At 36.2% G+C, this 16,065-nt stretch overlaps 2 protein-coding genes across 4 annotated transcripts; one reads left to right on the forward strand and one right to left on the reverse strand.

The window, feature by feature from the left end:
- Positions 1 to 1,578: 1,578 nt before the first annotated feature.
- LOC109159208 (subtilisin-like protease SBT3.3) lies at positions 1,579 to 5,442 on the reverse strand. The gene is made up of 9 exons (XM_019307285.1): positions 5,193 to 5,442; positions 4,995 to 5,086; positions 4,803 to 4,900; positions 4,538 to 4,723; positions 3,477 to 4,156; positions 3,316 to 3,380; positions 2,868 to 3,228; positions 2,561 to 2,753; positions 1,579 to 2,461 (listed from the first exon to the last, which is right to left on the reverse strand). The coding sequence occupies exons 1-9, from the start codon at positions 5,298 to 5,300 to the stop codon at positions 1,875 to 1,877; spliced, it is 2,370 nt and encodes a 789-aa protein (XP_019162830.1). The 5' UTR covers positions 5,301 to 5,442; the 3' UTR covers positions 1,579 to 1,874.
- A 3,802-nt stretch (positions 5,443 to 9,244) lies between these two features.
- On the forward strand, positions 9,245 to 13,130 carry LOC109158965 (histone-lysine N-methyltransferase, H3 lysine-9 specific SUVH1-like). Of its 3 annotated transcripts, XM_019306911.1 has the most exons (4): positions 9,265 to 9,354; positions 9,732 to 9,783; positions 9,889 to 12,137; positions 12,839 to 13,130. In XM_019306911.1, exon 3 carries the CDS (start codon positions 9,991 to 9,993, stop codon positions 12,085 to 12,087), a length of 2,097 nt encoding a protein of 698 aa, XP_019162456.1. In that variant the 5' UTR covers positions 9,265 to 9,354; positions 9,732 to 9,783; positions 9,889 to 9,990; the 3' UTR covers positions 12,088 to 12,137; positions 12,839 to 13,130. The 3 variants fall into 3 exon arrangements, with proteins under 3 accessions (XP_019162454.1, XP_019162455.1, XP_019162456.1); XM_019306909.1 differs by lacking the exon at positions 9,732 to 9,783 and having other exon boundaries at positions 9,245 to 9,354; XM_019306910.1 differs by lacking the exon at positions 9,732 to 9,783 and having other exon boundaries at positions 9,247 to 9,354; positions 9,894 to 12,137.
- Positions 13,131 to 16,065: the final 2,935 nt, after the last annotated feature.

Genomic DNA, 16,065 nt, shown 5'->3' on the forward strand with positions numbered 1-16,065 from the left:
AAATAAAGGAAAAGAATAAATATTATCATGTAATTATCCAGCTCAGCAATCAATCGGGAGAAAGGAGTGGAAATTGGCTATTCGGTTAAATTGAAGGCATTTGAGGCAATAAGTGGGGTAATTACACTTTTTTTATATATAAAAAAAAAATCAATGATCTGATTGCACTTTCGTGTTACGTTTAGTGTCAATTTGACCCTTATTCCTTATATATATATATATATATATATATATATATATATATATATATATATATATATATATATATATATATATATTAGTAAAAGAAGCATTTTGAAAAACAACACTTTAAAAAAAAAAAATTATACTAATTATATTAACAAATCCTACGTCTAGTACGACGTACTTAACATCAAACTTTGCTCAATTGCTTTATACACCAAATTTGGTAGCACTTCGCCAACAAAGTGGTAAGTTGCCATTAAGGCATACTTCTCATGGTTTTAATAGTAACAAATTCAGCAATTGATTTTTGACTGATATGGGAAACATAGTTTTTTACTAATTTTTTTTCTCCTACAAAATAATATTTTTTACAGGCGAAGAAAAAAAAAAACGTCGGAAAGCACATTTGGAGCGCACTTCGCAGCCACGCTGATTATTACACCATTGGTTTTTTTTTTTTTTTTTTTTTTTTCTAATTGTCAGATTCTTTTTTTTCTTTTCTTTTCTTTTTCTCTTTCATTTTTCTCCCTCCTACATGACTACCTAAAAAACTATGCAAAAACTCAACAGATGTGAATGCTCTTGGAACAAAATAAATTCCCTATTTACACTATAATGCAACATCTCAATTGGTTGATGAATCCCACCCACAATTTTTTCTTTGTCATCTTTACAAGAAAAAATTAGCCAATACAAAACTAATCTCCTGAATATATTAATTTATATTTAAAAATTATATTAATTTAAATTGGGAGAATTGATGCTTTTCATCCTAAATTATCGGAAAATAGAACTTCACGTCCTTCAATTATATCTGTTATTATTTTTTGTTACTCAATTTTTTGTAAAGTGTTTTTTTTTTTTTTTTGGATCTTTGAATTCTATTACAGGTTGATTTTAAAAAGTTATTTTACAAAAACAATTGATGAACAAAAAAGCTATTTCATAGACGATTTAGTAACGAAAAATAATGACAATATAATTGAGAGAATAAATTAAAAATGTTATTTTCCTATAATTCAATGATTTTTTTTTATTTAAAAAAGTGTCCCTTTTCCTTTAAATTATATGAGTTGCTATGTGTAATTTATTTTTACTTTATATATATATATATATATATATATATATATATATTATACTTTACACTAACGGTTTAATAGACCATGAATACAAGATACATTTTTAATATAATAAAAATAAATTATTTGTATACTGAATATACATTATTTGATAGTATATAAAATAATGTATTTTATATACACAAATAATGTACTGTTCATACAGCTTCCTGGACCATGGTCATAGAATAATGATATTTGAGGAACAAAGTCTTAAGAGTGAACATTGTTACAAGAAATATTTAAAATTAAAGGATAAAATAGCATCTACGGCTAGCAATAATTGTATTCCCACAACGGTTCATTAAAAAAAAAAAGTGAGAAGCATGACAACCAGTGCCAGTATCATATTCCATACGTACTCCAGATATGAAACCAAAAAACAAAAGAAGTTGAATCTGCATTATTAGAGGGGTAAGATGATTTACAAAATTAGTTGGGCGGTTGGTATACCATACTCAGAACTAAGATGGAGAGCAAGTAGAATCTTGACTCTCTCTCTCTGTGTCTGTGTGTCTAAGAATCCTAACAATACATTATCGATCTTCATCTTCATCTTCATCTTCCCCACTAAAAGTACAAGGCCATATACTGCATCTTCACTGCAATTGGACTTCTGACAAAATGGACACCATCAGTCCATGTCAAGCTCCCAAATGTGAACCCAGTGTTTCTTTCTTCCACTGCAGAAATCTCGAGTGTGAAAGAGCGCTTATGTGTATTGGCATCAAAGCTCAACACATTCGGCTTCACTGTAATGGTGGTGCCCAATGGAGGATTAAACATGGCATTGTACACAGAATTGGGAGGTCCCACGTTTGTCACGGTTCTGTGTATGGTTACTGGTTTATTCAGGTCTGGTACTACTATGGAAGGCAAGTTGAGGTCCAGGGCGGATGGTTTTGTCTTAGGACAGATCTGTCGTTCTTGCTTAACATCGTAGTTTGGGGTTTCTTTCGTGATGTTGTAGATTTCGGAGCTGTTGTAGCCAAGGGCACAGTCATATTTGATGTAGTCTATTTTTTTCATGTCATAAACCAGACCAGGATCATCCGCGCCAGCATTTGCAATGCCTCCCCCGAAATCGAATGCATCTGCCAGCTTGTCTGATGATCCAGCAGCAAAGATCGGAGAAGTGTATGATTCAGAATTCCACGCTGCAAACAAAGCCAAACCAATTAACCTTAATTAGAACTCGATCGAGAAACAAAACTGTACTATGTATCATATATAGCTTAGCCTTAGTTTTATGGTACCTGTTGTGACCAGTGCTGATTTTATAGCTGCTGGAGACCACTCGGGATGCGATGCTTTGAGAAGCGTCACAATGCCGCTGACATGAGGAGCAGCTTGCGATGTTCCTGAGGCGATCGTGAATCCCTTGTTGGATTCATTATCAGTCAGGGGAGAAGCACATAATATTTTGTCCCCCGGGGCTGCAACATCAGGCTGCACCCCACAACAAAACAGAACAGAACAGAACAGACCAAGCATTATCGTATATGTTACCTTGGCAAGAGCAGCAGAGAGAGAGAGGTTATGGATAATGGATGTTACCTATACCTTCAAGATAGTTGGGTCTAAGGAACTAGGTCCTCTTGATGAAAAGGCAACAACTTTGGGAGCTAGAGGCTTTCCTGTATATATGTCTGGAAATCCCATCTTAGCAGTAGGATTCTTGTTGTGGACTATGTATTCCTTTATTCTAGTCCCTGTGTTAAAATCAACCTGAATACATGGGATAGGGTAGTAATTATAGGGTAGATTAGAACTGGTGGGATTCGAGTAAATCATTCCAACCGCGCCTGCAGCGAATGCTTTGCTTACTAAGCTCAGATCATCATCCTGAACTGTCCCGAATATGAACAGAATTCTACCTCTTGCTTCTGTTGCGTTGAATTGTATCCTTGACAGCTCTGCAGTACTGCAAGCAAAGCAACCAACAGGTTCAAGCTAACTCAAATCTAAACAAAACACACACAAAAACACATTGAAGCTAGCAGCTAGCTACCCTTGATATTTCCCTAGAAAATAAAAGGGAGAGACAGATGTTCCTAGTGAAGTTTCCGAGTTGACCTGACAACAAACATTGGAAAACCAACAACTCAGCCTCACCAGTCACCATAATAACTCATATACATACGAGGTTAGGTTAGAATGATTGATACATACATAAATGGTCTCATTGTTTCCAAGAGCGATTGGGTAGAGGAAAGCTCTGTCCATGGTTGAAGCAGCAACAGTTATGAGCCATGGCTCAACATTGGCGACTGTAAATGCAGAAGGGCCGTCATTTCCAGCTGCAACAATCACAGGGATACCATGGCACACCGCATGGAAAGACCCAACCGCAATCGCATTATCGGAATCCACATCTGACTTCAAAGGCACAGACAACCCAATGGAGATGGATATAACATCAACCCTATCATGAACAGCATAATCAAAGGCCGCCAGAAGATCAGAACTTGTACAAGAAAGAGAGGGTCCAGCCACCCTCCAACAGCCCTTGTAGATGGACAACCTAGCACGCGGAGCTCCCCCTCTTATCACACCAAAAGACATATCTGAGCAGTTCACATTCTCCACAACCGAACCTGCTGCAATGCTTGCAACTTGAGTGCCATGACCATCCAGGTCCAGTGCAGAAATATCATCGAATTTCTCTAGTGTCTTCACATCTACTTTGAATTCCTCCATCGCTCCTTTCACAAACCACCGCGCTCCAATTACTTTCCTGCTACAATGCTCTGTTTCAATGAAAAGACCCATGGATTTGCACACCCCCTTCCAAGCCTCTGGGACTGGACCATACCCTTCATCACTGAAAGATGGTCGTGTCCCATCAATACCTGCAAAATGGTTTCAATCACACCCATCCTAGTATATGGAATGAAATCCCATCATATCAAAAGCCAATACTTATACCATGGACCAGGGTCCACCTTGCAAGGTATACAGACCCTAGTCCAAAACCAGGGTGTTTCTTAACATTAAACTTTGAGTTTCTGAACATATGTAAGACATGTTATTAACATGTAACAGAGTGAATGCTGTCTAGTCTAGTTTATAAATGTTAATCTTTGAGTTTATGCACATATAATATAATGTCTAGTTTCTGAACATTAAGCTAAGTTTGAGTTTCTGGACAAAAACAATGTCGTTTTGGACGAAGGTGGACCCTGATCCACGACACGATATAATTTGCAATCAGAAGTCAAGCCAAACCACACCTGAATCTATAACTCCTATGATGAGTCCTTCTCCCATTTTGGCTTTATGCAGCAGATTATCAGTTGCAGAATTCTCAGATGGTTGGCCTTGCCCTTGCCCTAGCCCTAGCCCTAGGAAATCCCAGCTCCTAGAAGTTTGAACCGCGTGCTGCTTGTCCTGGATCACATGAACCACGCCAGGTAATCCTACAATTCCATCTTATACCATTTACATCTTCCTTCTAACAACAATATAATATTAATCTAACACACAAACAATATATACCAGCCACTTTGTTGGCCTGAGACTTGGTTAACTTCGCTGCAAATCCCGTAAAGCTATATTTGTAATTATAGATGATCAACTTTTTAGCTTCTTCCTTGCTGCAATTCATCCAAAAACATAACAGATTCTAGAATCAAATCAAACCAACCCCCTCATTTTTCATCATATAATAACAACTTCCTATATTGTTACCTCCCGACAGCCATGGCAAGCAAATCTCTATGTGATTCCTTGATGTGCTTGTGATTATCGTGAGGCTTTGCCCCAAGATACACAATGTAAATCTGTAAAAGTGTAAACATATTTTGAGATTCAAACACCAAAAAAAAAAAACTAAATTTCGACATTTATGTTTTATATATTACATTACATAGATGCCAGATTACGTACCTTTGTGTCTGTCACATTTTGATTTGCATGTGCAGTCCGAGTGCAGAAGCCATTGAAGAAAAGGAAAAGGGAGAAAAAAACTAGAAATTGGTTTGAATTCAGCATCATATCGCTCTCTGATCTCTTGCTACCTTATTCGAACAGAGAAAGAAAATGATCGAATGTTTGATTGCAAATCTCTATAATTATATATAAAAATTGCCTTCTTGCTTCAAAAAATCAAAATAAAAATTGCCTTCTCGTGGAGACGTTGAAGAACAGCCAAATAACATTATTAATGTCGGTAAAAATCACCTGACCTGCCTACATTTAACCACAAAAAATTGGAAAGTTGTATGATTCTCCGACATCCGTGTGTATGCCCAGCGCTCCCGCCATTTTGATTCGCTAAATTTAACCCTACTATTCATGCTCTTTTTCTTTTTCTTTTTTTAAACTCCATTTATGTATGGATATTGTTATTTGGATAAATATTTCCTAAGATTAACAAAAAATGCATGAGATCTATGTGTTTATACTTTATAGTAATATAACAATGTTTCTTAGAAGAGTTTTTATTGGTTATTAAAAAAAATTAAATCAATCTTATTATATTTGTTTAAGCCTACAACCCTTCCACTCGAAGTCGAGATAACTTGTAATCTCTAATCAATTTGGTTGTCTCCTTTCATACTTTAATTTAACTCTTTAAAATAATGCGCACATTACTAATGAGTTACAACTTTACTTATATTGATATACACACATTCTATTTATATATGATGATTATTACTTTTATTATACTTTGTATATATCACATTTACATTATATTTGAATATGATTCTCAAATAGTAGCGTAGTGACTTATCGGCAAGGAGATGTCTTGAGGATTGATGCTCTAACTTAGTGGGAGAATGTAGACGTGTCATTGGAATAATCAAGTGTGACATATTTATCGTGAGTTGAATAGATCGACTTGTTATCTTATAAGATAGGCTATTAAGCACGACAATGGATTTCAAGTGTTTGATAATGGGGGTGTTTGACAAATAGCTATTAGCGGATTTGACTAACGGATAGCATTAGCTAGTTGTAGAAAGATGTTTGATAAATTAGCTTAGTTGATAGCTAATTACATGCAAAATAACCTAGGGGTGTTTGGTTCACGGAATGTTATATTACATCTGATATGTTGTGATTATATATTATTTTTAACCTACTGAAACACAAAGAACCAATAACGCCTCCATTGAGGCTTGAACTTGTAACCTTCCAAATGGAAGTCCAACCCGAATACCATTAGACCACATAGTCTTGGTTATTTTTACTTGAATTATGTTAACACATTTTAATAAATTTAAAATAAAATAAATAAATAAGATAATGGTTAAATAATATAGAAGTATGATTTAAAATTAATTAACTAATAGTTTGAACAATAATTAACTAGGACAATGAATTAAAATGACAAAATTAACAACAATAAATGGGAATGTGAGAATACCAAAAAAATAGGAGGGTATCTCACATTCCCTTAATGCCTTGCAATGGCTACAAACATTATGTAGATGTTATGTTACATTTTTAGAGGAAATTGCATAACTTGAACCAAACATGAAATCTTATATATTTTCAAGCAAATATAACATTGGTTATCTTATCTTATACAATTTGAACCAAACGTCTTCTTAATGGTATGAGTGTAGTGTGTTATTTTAATAATAATAATAATAATAATAATAATAATAATAATAATAATAATAATAATAATAATAATATTATTATTATTATTATTATTATTATTATTATTATTATTATTATTATTATTATTATTATTTTAACATATGCATGCCTATGAACACTAATCAATAATCACATGTCTCATTGTTATTTACCTTCACGATACTAGGCAACGACATTATGTGCACTGTCGACAGGCTCAAGCACCATGTTGTCTAGTACTGTGAAGAGACAATGGGAATAACGCGACTGGCAGACAGAACTATTGAACTCATTTACAGAGTCTCATTGTTGTTTTTAAAATTATTGAAAGTGTTTTGGAGAAAACAATTTATTTTCTAAAAAAAAAACTTATTAAAATCTATTTGAGTATTAAAATATGTAATATTCATTCATATTCGAGTAGTTCTAAATCTATTTGGATTCACATTTAAAAAGACTAAATAGACGAATATATATCTACTTATACCATGTGCTCAACTACATATCTATATACACCGCTACCACCACCTACTTACCATATCACCATTTCTATATACTTATCCATTGTCACAACCATTATTTATACTATCTACATATCCACTACTATGATTACACATAATAATATATACCCTGTATCTTTTTTTTTTTTTTTTTTTTTTTTTTGTTTACTAAACTATGTTATTAGTGATGGATATATTGGGGGCAGGTCTCGAACAAATCGACTCGAGGCAACTTGATCTAACCCAAGTATGGCCCCTCACTCAACATCTTGGCCTCAAGGCTTGAGCTCAGTGCTCAGAGCCGAGCTCGGTGCCCAGGACCAAGTCCAAGGCCGAGCCTGGTGCTCGGCGCCTTTCGGGTCCAAAGCCGACTGAGGTCGAGCTCTGATCTCGGCCTCCGTGATCCAGGGGGCTAGTGAGTAGGTATTGGGGAGGTGCATGGACTCGGTTAAGAGGTCCCAATCACCCGCCCCTATTCTCGTGGAGGTAATTAGAGGGTGGATTAGTATAAATTTGGTCATTGTTGTCCTATTAAGACATCTCAAATCCTCTTTGTAATCACATTATTCGAATCTTAATACACGCTTTGTCCATGCAATCAATATTCTTGTCTTTACATTTATCATCTTTGTATTTATCATTTTCTCTTAATTATTGCGTTATTTGAGTCGGACTATCCGAATCAAGTTAACCCATTGATTAAGAATAACAGTAGATAAATAAGCGAAGGAGGAATGCGTATGTAATAATCGTATTAATTATTGATTAAGTTATGTGTTTTTGTATTTGAAAAAAATCTGAAACCATGAAACTTTTGCTTTTCAATTTTTTTTTTTTTGTTAAATTTGAAAAAAATGAGAACCAGTGCTTGATTAAGTGATGTGTTTTTGTATTTGAAAAAATCTGAAACCATTAAACTTTTGCTTTTCAATTTTTTTTGTTAAATTTGAAAAAAAAAAATTGAGAACCAGTGCTTAAAAAACACATTCTTTATTTTATGGTTTTTTTTTGTTGTTGTTGTTTTTTTTTAAACTCATAAATTAAACGCGGACTAACACATTAATCTCATAGTGATCAAATATTATGTACGAAATGAAGAAAGCAAAAGGAAAATTTATAATTTATGTCTCTTACAAATATGTCAATTATCAATGTTATTTTTGAATTATTAGTGATGTAAATATAGTTATTCAATTTTTAAAATGTGACATATATAGTTCATACCTTATTAGGAAGAAAGAGAAACATAATTATTGACAAAAGAAGAAAGAAAAATGGAGAAAAAAGACATGGCCCTGTTTGGTAAAATGGTTGTTAGCTGATAACTGTTTGCTCTTAGCTGATTGTGTTAATTAGAGGGTATAAATAGTTAATAACATTAGCTGATTGTAGAAAAGTGTTTGATAAATTAATGGTTAGCGGATAGCTGTTTGGTATAATTTCTTTTCTCAAAAAGCTAATTGAAAAGTTGTTAGGAGTAGCTTTTTTAATTTTAGCCTTTTGAAGTTGCAAAAAGCTAATTAACCAAACATTTATATTGATATTTTAACTAAATCAAACAATTAATAGTGGTCAAATAAGCCAAAATTGACCTATAGGCTAATTTTTTACCAAACAGGTCCATGATCTTCGAACAGGAAAACAGTAGCTAATCACATTTATACCACTAATAATTCATGGGATAAGTAAATATGTCACATATTGAAAATTGAAGAATAATATTTACATCATTAATAATTTAGAGAGACATGATAATTAGCATATTTGTGAGAGTATAAATTACAATTTTTTTTGATAAAAAATGAAAGCTACTCCACAGTCCACACTAGTACCCTTTCATGTATTTCTCGCAATTATAAGCGTACTCATGCTTCTTCCAAAGCAAAAGAAATTAGCGTTTCTTTCCCTCCCTCCATCCCTCGCTCTCCATAAATCTCAGCTCTCTACCAAAAGTTTCTAAGGTACGGAGTATTTTGTAATGATAGATCATTTCTCTTTCCGTTTGCTTTAATTTCTGATCTACAATCTTGGTTCTGTTTTTAGGTCCATTTTATTGCGGAAAAGACTGATAAAAAAGTTATCTTTAATTTTTCTGACACCTTTTCTCTATACTTGCTACATAAGGCCTTTGATATTGACTTTGTTAGGCTTAATTATGATTTTTTATGCGATTTTTGCTTAAAAAAAAAATTATTTATGCTAAAGTCGATTATGGATTTTGGTATTTAGCAATTAGCTAAACTAGGGCTTTTCTCCTTTCTGTTCATTTCGTGAAAGTTTGAATCTTTATTTGGATATTGGGGGTTATCATTGATTTTCTAGTGTTTCCATGGTGTAGGGAGCAATATGTTTGTGTAATTAAGTTAAAGCTTGTATCTTTGGGGGATTTGGTAATGAATCTCTTCTGATTGTTTGCTGCATGGTTTAAAGAAATGATATTTTTGTTGTTCAGAATTTCAGATGGCATTTCTTTGACATGGGTTTGTTTTTTGTAGCAAAGGTTAAGTTTAAAGGTGGTGAAAGGTTGTGTTTTGGGGATTAATGTGATTGAAATTTGTGATTTTTGTGTGGTTGGTTGATTGGAAAGTTCTGCTTAAATGGAGCAAGGTACAGCTTCAAACTCGGCTCGAACATCTGGGTCTGTTGATATGTCTAGGGTCTTGGATGTAAAGCCTTTAAAATGTTTAGTTCCTGTATTTCCATCTGCGAGTGGGATGTCGCCAGTTGGTTCTCCACAACCTTCGCCCTTTGTGTGTGTTCCCCCGAGTGGTCCTTTCCCTCCCGGAGTGTCTCCGTTTTACCCGTTTTTGTCTCATGACTCGGGAGGAAGACCGGCTCAACAAGGGTCTTTTGGTCACCCGATATCCCCTGTTCCGTTAAATTCGTTCAGAACTCCAATGGCAAATGGAAGTTCTGTGAAGTCAAAGAGGACCACTAGAAGAGTTGTGGAAGATGATGCGTTTAGTGACTCCCAGAACCAGAGTGACTTTGGGATGCAAGGTAATGATGACGAAGACACGAGTACTGGAGGGAGACGGGGTAAATTGAAAAGGGGGAGGAGAGGGTCTGAGATGGATGACTCGTCTATTGAAGCGTATTTCGATCCAATGCTAAATAATCTTCTCGAATCATTTAAACTTACTGATTTGGACATGTATAAGAAAGCGGATGGTGACAAGGAGCTAGTTGGACGGATATTGTTGGTTTTCAATTTGTTACGAAGAAAGATGACCCAAGTCGAAGAGAAGAAGGAGACGGCTGCAGGAGCTTCTAGGCGCCCGGACTTGAAGACCGGGACTATGATGATGACGAAGGGAATTCGTACGAATCAAACAAAGCGGGTTGGAAATGTACCGGGGGTTGAAGTCGGTGACATCTTCTTTTTCCGGATGGAGTTATGCTTGGTGGGAATGCATGCCCCGAGTATGGCCGGTATAGATTACATGAGTGTCAAGTTATCCATGGACGACGAACCTATTGCTCTCAGCATTGTCTCTTCCGGAGGGTACGATGATGAGGGGGGAGATGCAGATGTACTAATTTACACCGGCCAAGGTGGGGTCCAGAGAAGGGACGGACAAATGTTCGATCAGAAGCTTGAAAGGGGAAATCTTGCTTTGGAAAAAAGCCTCCACCGAGCAAACGATGTAAGAGTTATTAGAGGTTTGCGAGATTATATGACCACAGCTGGGAAGATTTATGTCTACGATGGTTTGTACAAAATACAGGAGTCATGGGCCGAAAAAAATAAGTCTGGGTGTAATGTTTTCAAGTACAAATTGGTTAGAGTCCCCGGACAGCCCGAGGCATATACTTTGTGGAAATCAATTCAGCAATGGAAGGACGGTGTTGCTGTACGGTCTGGGGTCATCCTGCCCGACCTAACATCTGGTGCGGAGAGTCAACCCGTTTGTCTAGTAAACGATGTCGATGACGAGAAGGGACCCGCTTATTTCACGTATATTCCGACTCTTAGACACCCAAAACCGTTTTTAATGCCGAAACATTCTTTGAGCTGTCACTGCGTAGGTGGATGCCAACCCGGTGACTCCAACTGCTGTTGTCTCCAGAAAAACGAAGGCTTTCTGCCCTATAGTGCACTCGGGGTTCTTATGACCTACAAAACTTTGATACGTGAATGTGGCCCGTCCTGTTCTTGCGCTCCTAATTGCCGAAATCGAATGTCTCAATCAGGTCTTAAGGTCCGTCTGGAGGTTTTCAAAACAAAGAACCGAGGTTGGGGACTTAGGTCGTGGGATCCTATTCGTGCGGGTGGCTTTATCTGTGAGTATGCGGGAGAAGTCATCGATGCATCTAGGGCCGGTGAGTATGGAAGTGAAAGCGGGGATAATTATATATTCGATGCCACCCGCAACTATCCGCCGCTGGAAGTCGTGCGAGATGGTCACGAGGAGTCTACTAAAATCCCGTTTGCTCTCGTTATAAGTGCGAAAAATGGCGGGAATGTAGCTCGTTTTATGAACCATAGTTGTTCACCGAATGTCTTCTGGCAGCCAGTTGTACGTGAAAATAATAACGAGGCATATTACCACATTGCCTTCTTCTCCATCAAACATATTCCTCCGATGCAGGAGTTAACTTTCGATTATGGAATGGTTCCATCAGATAAAGGAGATCGCAGGCGGAAGAAGTGTTTGTGTGGATCGGCAAATTGCAGAGGATATTTTTACTAGCAGTCAATATGGACAATGGTCTCTTCTAATATTGCCCTTTGCGAATAATGGTGACCTCTATTCTCTAATTACTCGGTCTTCTAGTTCTCATTAGAGCAATGTTGAAAAAATCGCTAGGCGCCCTCTAGGCGCCTGGGGACCACCTAGGGCGCCTAGGGGCGCCTAGGCGATCGCTAGGCGCCCTCTAGGCTCCTGGGGACCGCCTAGGCGCCGATTTGCGCGATTTTTGCAACACTGCATTAGAGTTAATTCCTGAAATGGTCCATTAACTATACTGATTTTAATTTTTACCACTCCGTTTATCAACTTTTAATTTCACTCAATAAAGTCGTTAACTATGAATTTAGTCCATGGCTATTAACTTTGTTAAACAACTGTTGCATCTGATGGCAATTGAGTAATTTTCATGCTTTGTTGTTCCCTTCCCCGAGCTTTGGAATATTACTTCTTTTAAAGGCCACCATGCCTCATCCAGATTTGAACATCCCCGGAAGGCCGGGAAGCATGGAAATTACTTCTTTACCCTTAGGTTTGACAGTTGTTTAACACAAGGACTAAAACACGTAAGAATTTCATAGTTAAGAACTTTATTTGGCGAAACTAGAAATCGAGAACCAAAGTGGTGAAATCAGTATAGTTGAAATGCCATTTCGGGAATTAACTCTTCCCTCAAATACATTATAGTTGTTCTTGCTTATTCAATTCACTCTTTGAAAATACATGACATGCTGTTATTAATCCCCTTTGACAGATGACGGGAACGAGATCCAGCAGTGCCCTGTATGCATAAGCCTCGGACTGTATTACCGATTAGGTCTGAAGACAAACTTGTAAAGTTGTTTGTGATGGTAGATTGTAGGCTCGCTGGAGCTCTAGTTTTATATAGCTTGTAAGTGAATTGGCATGTCTTTTAGGGGTTTTATCTTTTAGCATGGACCTCCATGAGGCCTTAATTCTTGCTTGGATTAATGCACTCTTTTGTAAGACCATGATGTTTTCTTCCGGATTATTGCTATTTAGTTTGTTTAGAACCGAGTTTTTCTCCATGCACTCGATCTCTGTGCTCTCTCTCTTTTAGTCACTACCCAAGAGTGTGCACTGAGCAAATTTGTAACATTATGTTTATTAAGTTAACAGTTTGGCTAACTTTGATTAGAATTGTCTCTTCTTTCTCGCTTTGAGTCAACTTTAACTTGATGCCTTATCAGCCACTGAATATTATTACCTTTTGCATTGTGTTATACTGACAATTATTGGGGTCATTTGGTAAATGACAGACCTGTTAGTTTTTGGTCAAACTGCTAAAGTTAATGTTTGGTGATTATTGTAGAGTAAATACCTAAAATGGTCCTTCGACTATAGCTAAATTTACAAATTGGTCCTCGACTTTCAATTTCAACAAATTAAATCCTTAACTTTGCAATTTTGACACGATTTGGCCTCCATCTATTTGACCATTTGTTGACCGTGATCGACGATCTCCAGAAGAACCTTCAGCTCTCGTCGGAGCACGTGGAGGACTCCAGGATGACGTTGCACCGGTTCGGAAATACGTCGTCTTCTTCGCTCTGGTATGAACTCAACTACATTGAATACAAAGGGAGGATGAAGAAAGGCGACCGGATTTGGTAGATTGCTTTCGGCAGTGGATTCAAATGTAACAGTGCGGTCTGGAAATGCAACCGGAACCTTAAAAACCCGACGATGGACCATGAAATTACATATATATCCTCAAAAATCACAGTCAACAAATGGTCAAATAGATCGAGGACCAAATTGTGTTAAAATTGCAAAGTTAAGGACTTAATTAGTTGAAATTGAAAGTCGAAGACCAATTTATAAATTTAGCTATAGTCAAGGGACCATTTTGGGTATTTACTCATTATTGTATATGGTAAAACACTGTTTTTTATGAGAGTATATACTTGTACATAACGATGACTTATGAAGACAATATATATAGATGTTAGATGTTACATAACATTATTCTAACTAATGCATTTTTCATGTAAATAAAGTTAAGTTATGAGTTTTTATCTGAAAAAATGGCTATTTTACTTTACTTGTCTTAAATTTTTCTTACCAGTTGGTCACAGTAGTGAAGTTTGGAAACAATGACTCGGAATCGAGTTGCACCAACGGCAGTGTGGGAGCAACCTCTCAAAGTGAGGGGGGTTCTTTGTGCTCAGTAGGCGAAGGTCTAGCCTCTGTGTTCAGCTGAGTTATCATGATTTACATCCTCCCAAATGCTCTATCGGGTCAGGGTGTAAGACGCCCTTGGGGTTGGAGATTCAACATTTTGGGAATAACAATAATATTTAACGTCTAAGGAATATGAAGTACAATGAAATAACAATAACAATTGTATTTCTCGTCTTAAATTATTGACAGAAGTGTCAAATAGGCCCATCTACGGCAATTTATATCCTACACCACGGCGCGCGTTGCACTATGCGCCCAGATGCAAAACGACGTCGTTTTAATTTTTTTTTTTTTTTAAATTTTCCGCCCCAGTGAATGGCAATAGTTTTTTCTTTAAAAAAACACGCTGTTCAAGAATGTACATAATGTTATACTAGAATACACATAATGTTATACATGAATGTACATAATTATATAACAAAATATACATACTCTTTTTAAAAGATAATACACACAATCTAACATAATACATAATAAACATAAACTTTTAACATAATACACATCAACTCTTAACATAATACACACAAATTTTCTGATTCGGATGTACATAATTGTATAAAAAGAATGTACATAATTGTATAAAAAATACACATAACTGTATGAACCAATACACATAACGTTGTGAACAAATACACATAACGTTGTGAACAAATACACATAATCTCAGCAACTTCCTACCGCGCCTCCCAACACTACCCCAAAACGACGTCGTTTTGGGAGGCGCGCGGCGCACAGTGCTATGTGCGCCGTGGTGTAGGATATAACGATTGCCCATCTACTACTGCGAACTGCGCAATTCATAACACGTACTAAATTAAGTGTCAAATAAGCCAATCTACCAGCTAAATTTGTTGGATTGACTTTTTTTTGTAGGTTGCTAACAGGTTACCTTTTCAATTATATATATATATATATATATATATATATATATATATATATATATATATATATATATATATATAATAATAATAATAATAATAATAATAATAATAATAATAATAATTTCAGCCACCGGCTGTCCGCGCCGGACAGCCACGGCTGTCAAACATGAGTTCCAGATCTGGACCTCAAATGGCCTGGAAGGCCGCCGCCGTCGTTCCAAACGGCCAGCCATGGCCTTAGGTTGATTGCGGTGGCGGCGCGGGCCGAGGGAGACCTCCTCGGTGCTGTCGGAACCCCAGAGGTAATAGGATTTAGGTTTCGGTATCTGCTTAGTAACTATGCGAGTTTAAGGAATGAACTTTCTGTTTCTGTTTATTTTGTTGTAAACTAACATTTACATATTATGTATATAATTCATTGATTTCTATTTAATTTCACGTGTATTTGACCTTATCCTAGGATTAGAAGATTACACTATTATATCAAAATTCTTATGTAAATAATGTGCAATTTTTTGGGGAAAATTCCCCTTTCCCTTACATAAATTTACTGCACTATTCACCTCCTACTATGGCATATGCCACATCAACCTTCTGCATTTTTGTCTCAGCAAGGCAATTCTGTTATTTAAAAAAAAAAAAAAAGTCAAAAAAGTCTTATGTGAGTTGCATCTCAGGCTCTCAGCCATCTCCCTGATTGAATGTAAAGGATGTAAACCCTAGAGGCTTTAGGAGAGATGGAGTTGGGGAAATGAGAGAAGTCATAGCCGAATTTTTCTGCTTTTGCCTTTGAGGTTGCCAGTCAGTGAGTAGTAGATTTGTGTTATATATATATATATATATATGTTAATAATTGAATAGGCAACATGTTACCAACCTGCAAAAAAAATTAATT

This window comes from Ipomoea nil, unplaced genomic scaffold (genome assembly GCF_001879475.1).
Source record: "Ipomoea nil cultivar Tokyo-kokei standard unplaced genomic scaffold, Asagao_1.1 scaffold2826, whole genome shotgun sequence".
Taxonomy (NCBI): domain Eukaryota; kingdom Viridiplantae; phylum Streptophyta; class Magnoliopsida; order Solanales; family Convolvulaceae; genus Ipomoea; species Ipomoea nil.

Coding starts and splice junctions, on each gene's coding strand:
- LOC109159208 (XM_019307285.1), bottom strand. CDS start 5,300: ATGATGCTGAATTCAAACCAATTTCTAGTTTTTTTCTCCCTTTTCCTT. Junction 4,901..4,994: donor CTTGCCATGGCTGTCGGGAG/GTAACAATATAG, acceptor GATGAATTGCAG/CAAGGAAGAAGCTAAAAAGT. Junction 3,229..3,315: donor TTTCTAGGGAAATATCAAGG/GTAGCTAGCTGC, acceptor CTTTGCTTGCAG/TACTGCAGAGCTGTCAAGGA.
- LOC109158965 (XM_019306909.1), top strand. CDS start 9,991: ATGGAGCAAGGTACAGCTTCAAACTCGGCTCGAACATCTGGGTCTGTT.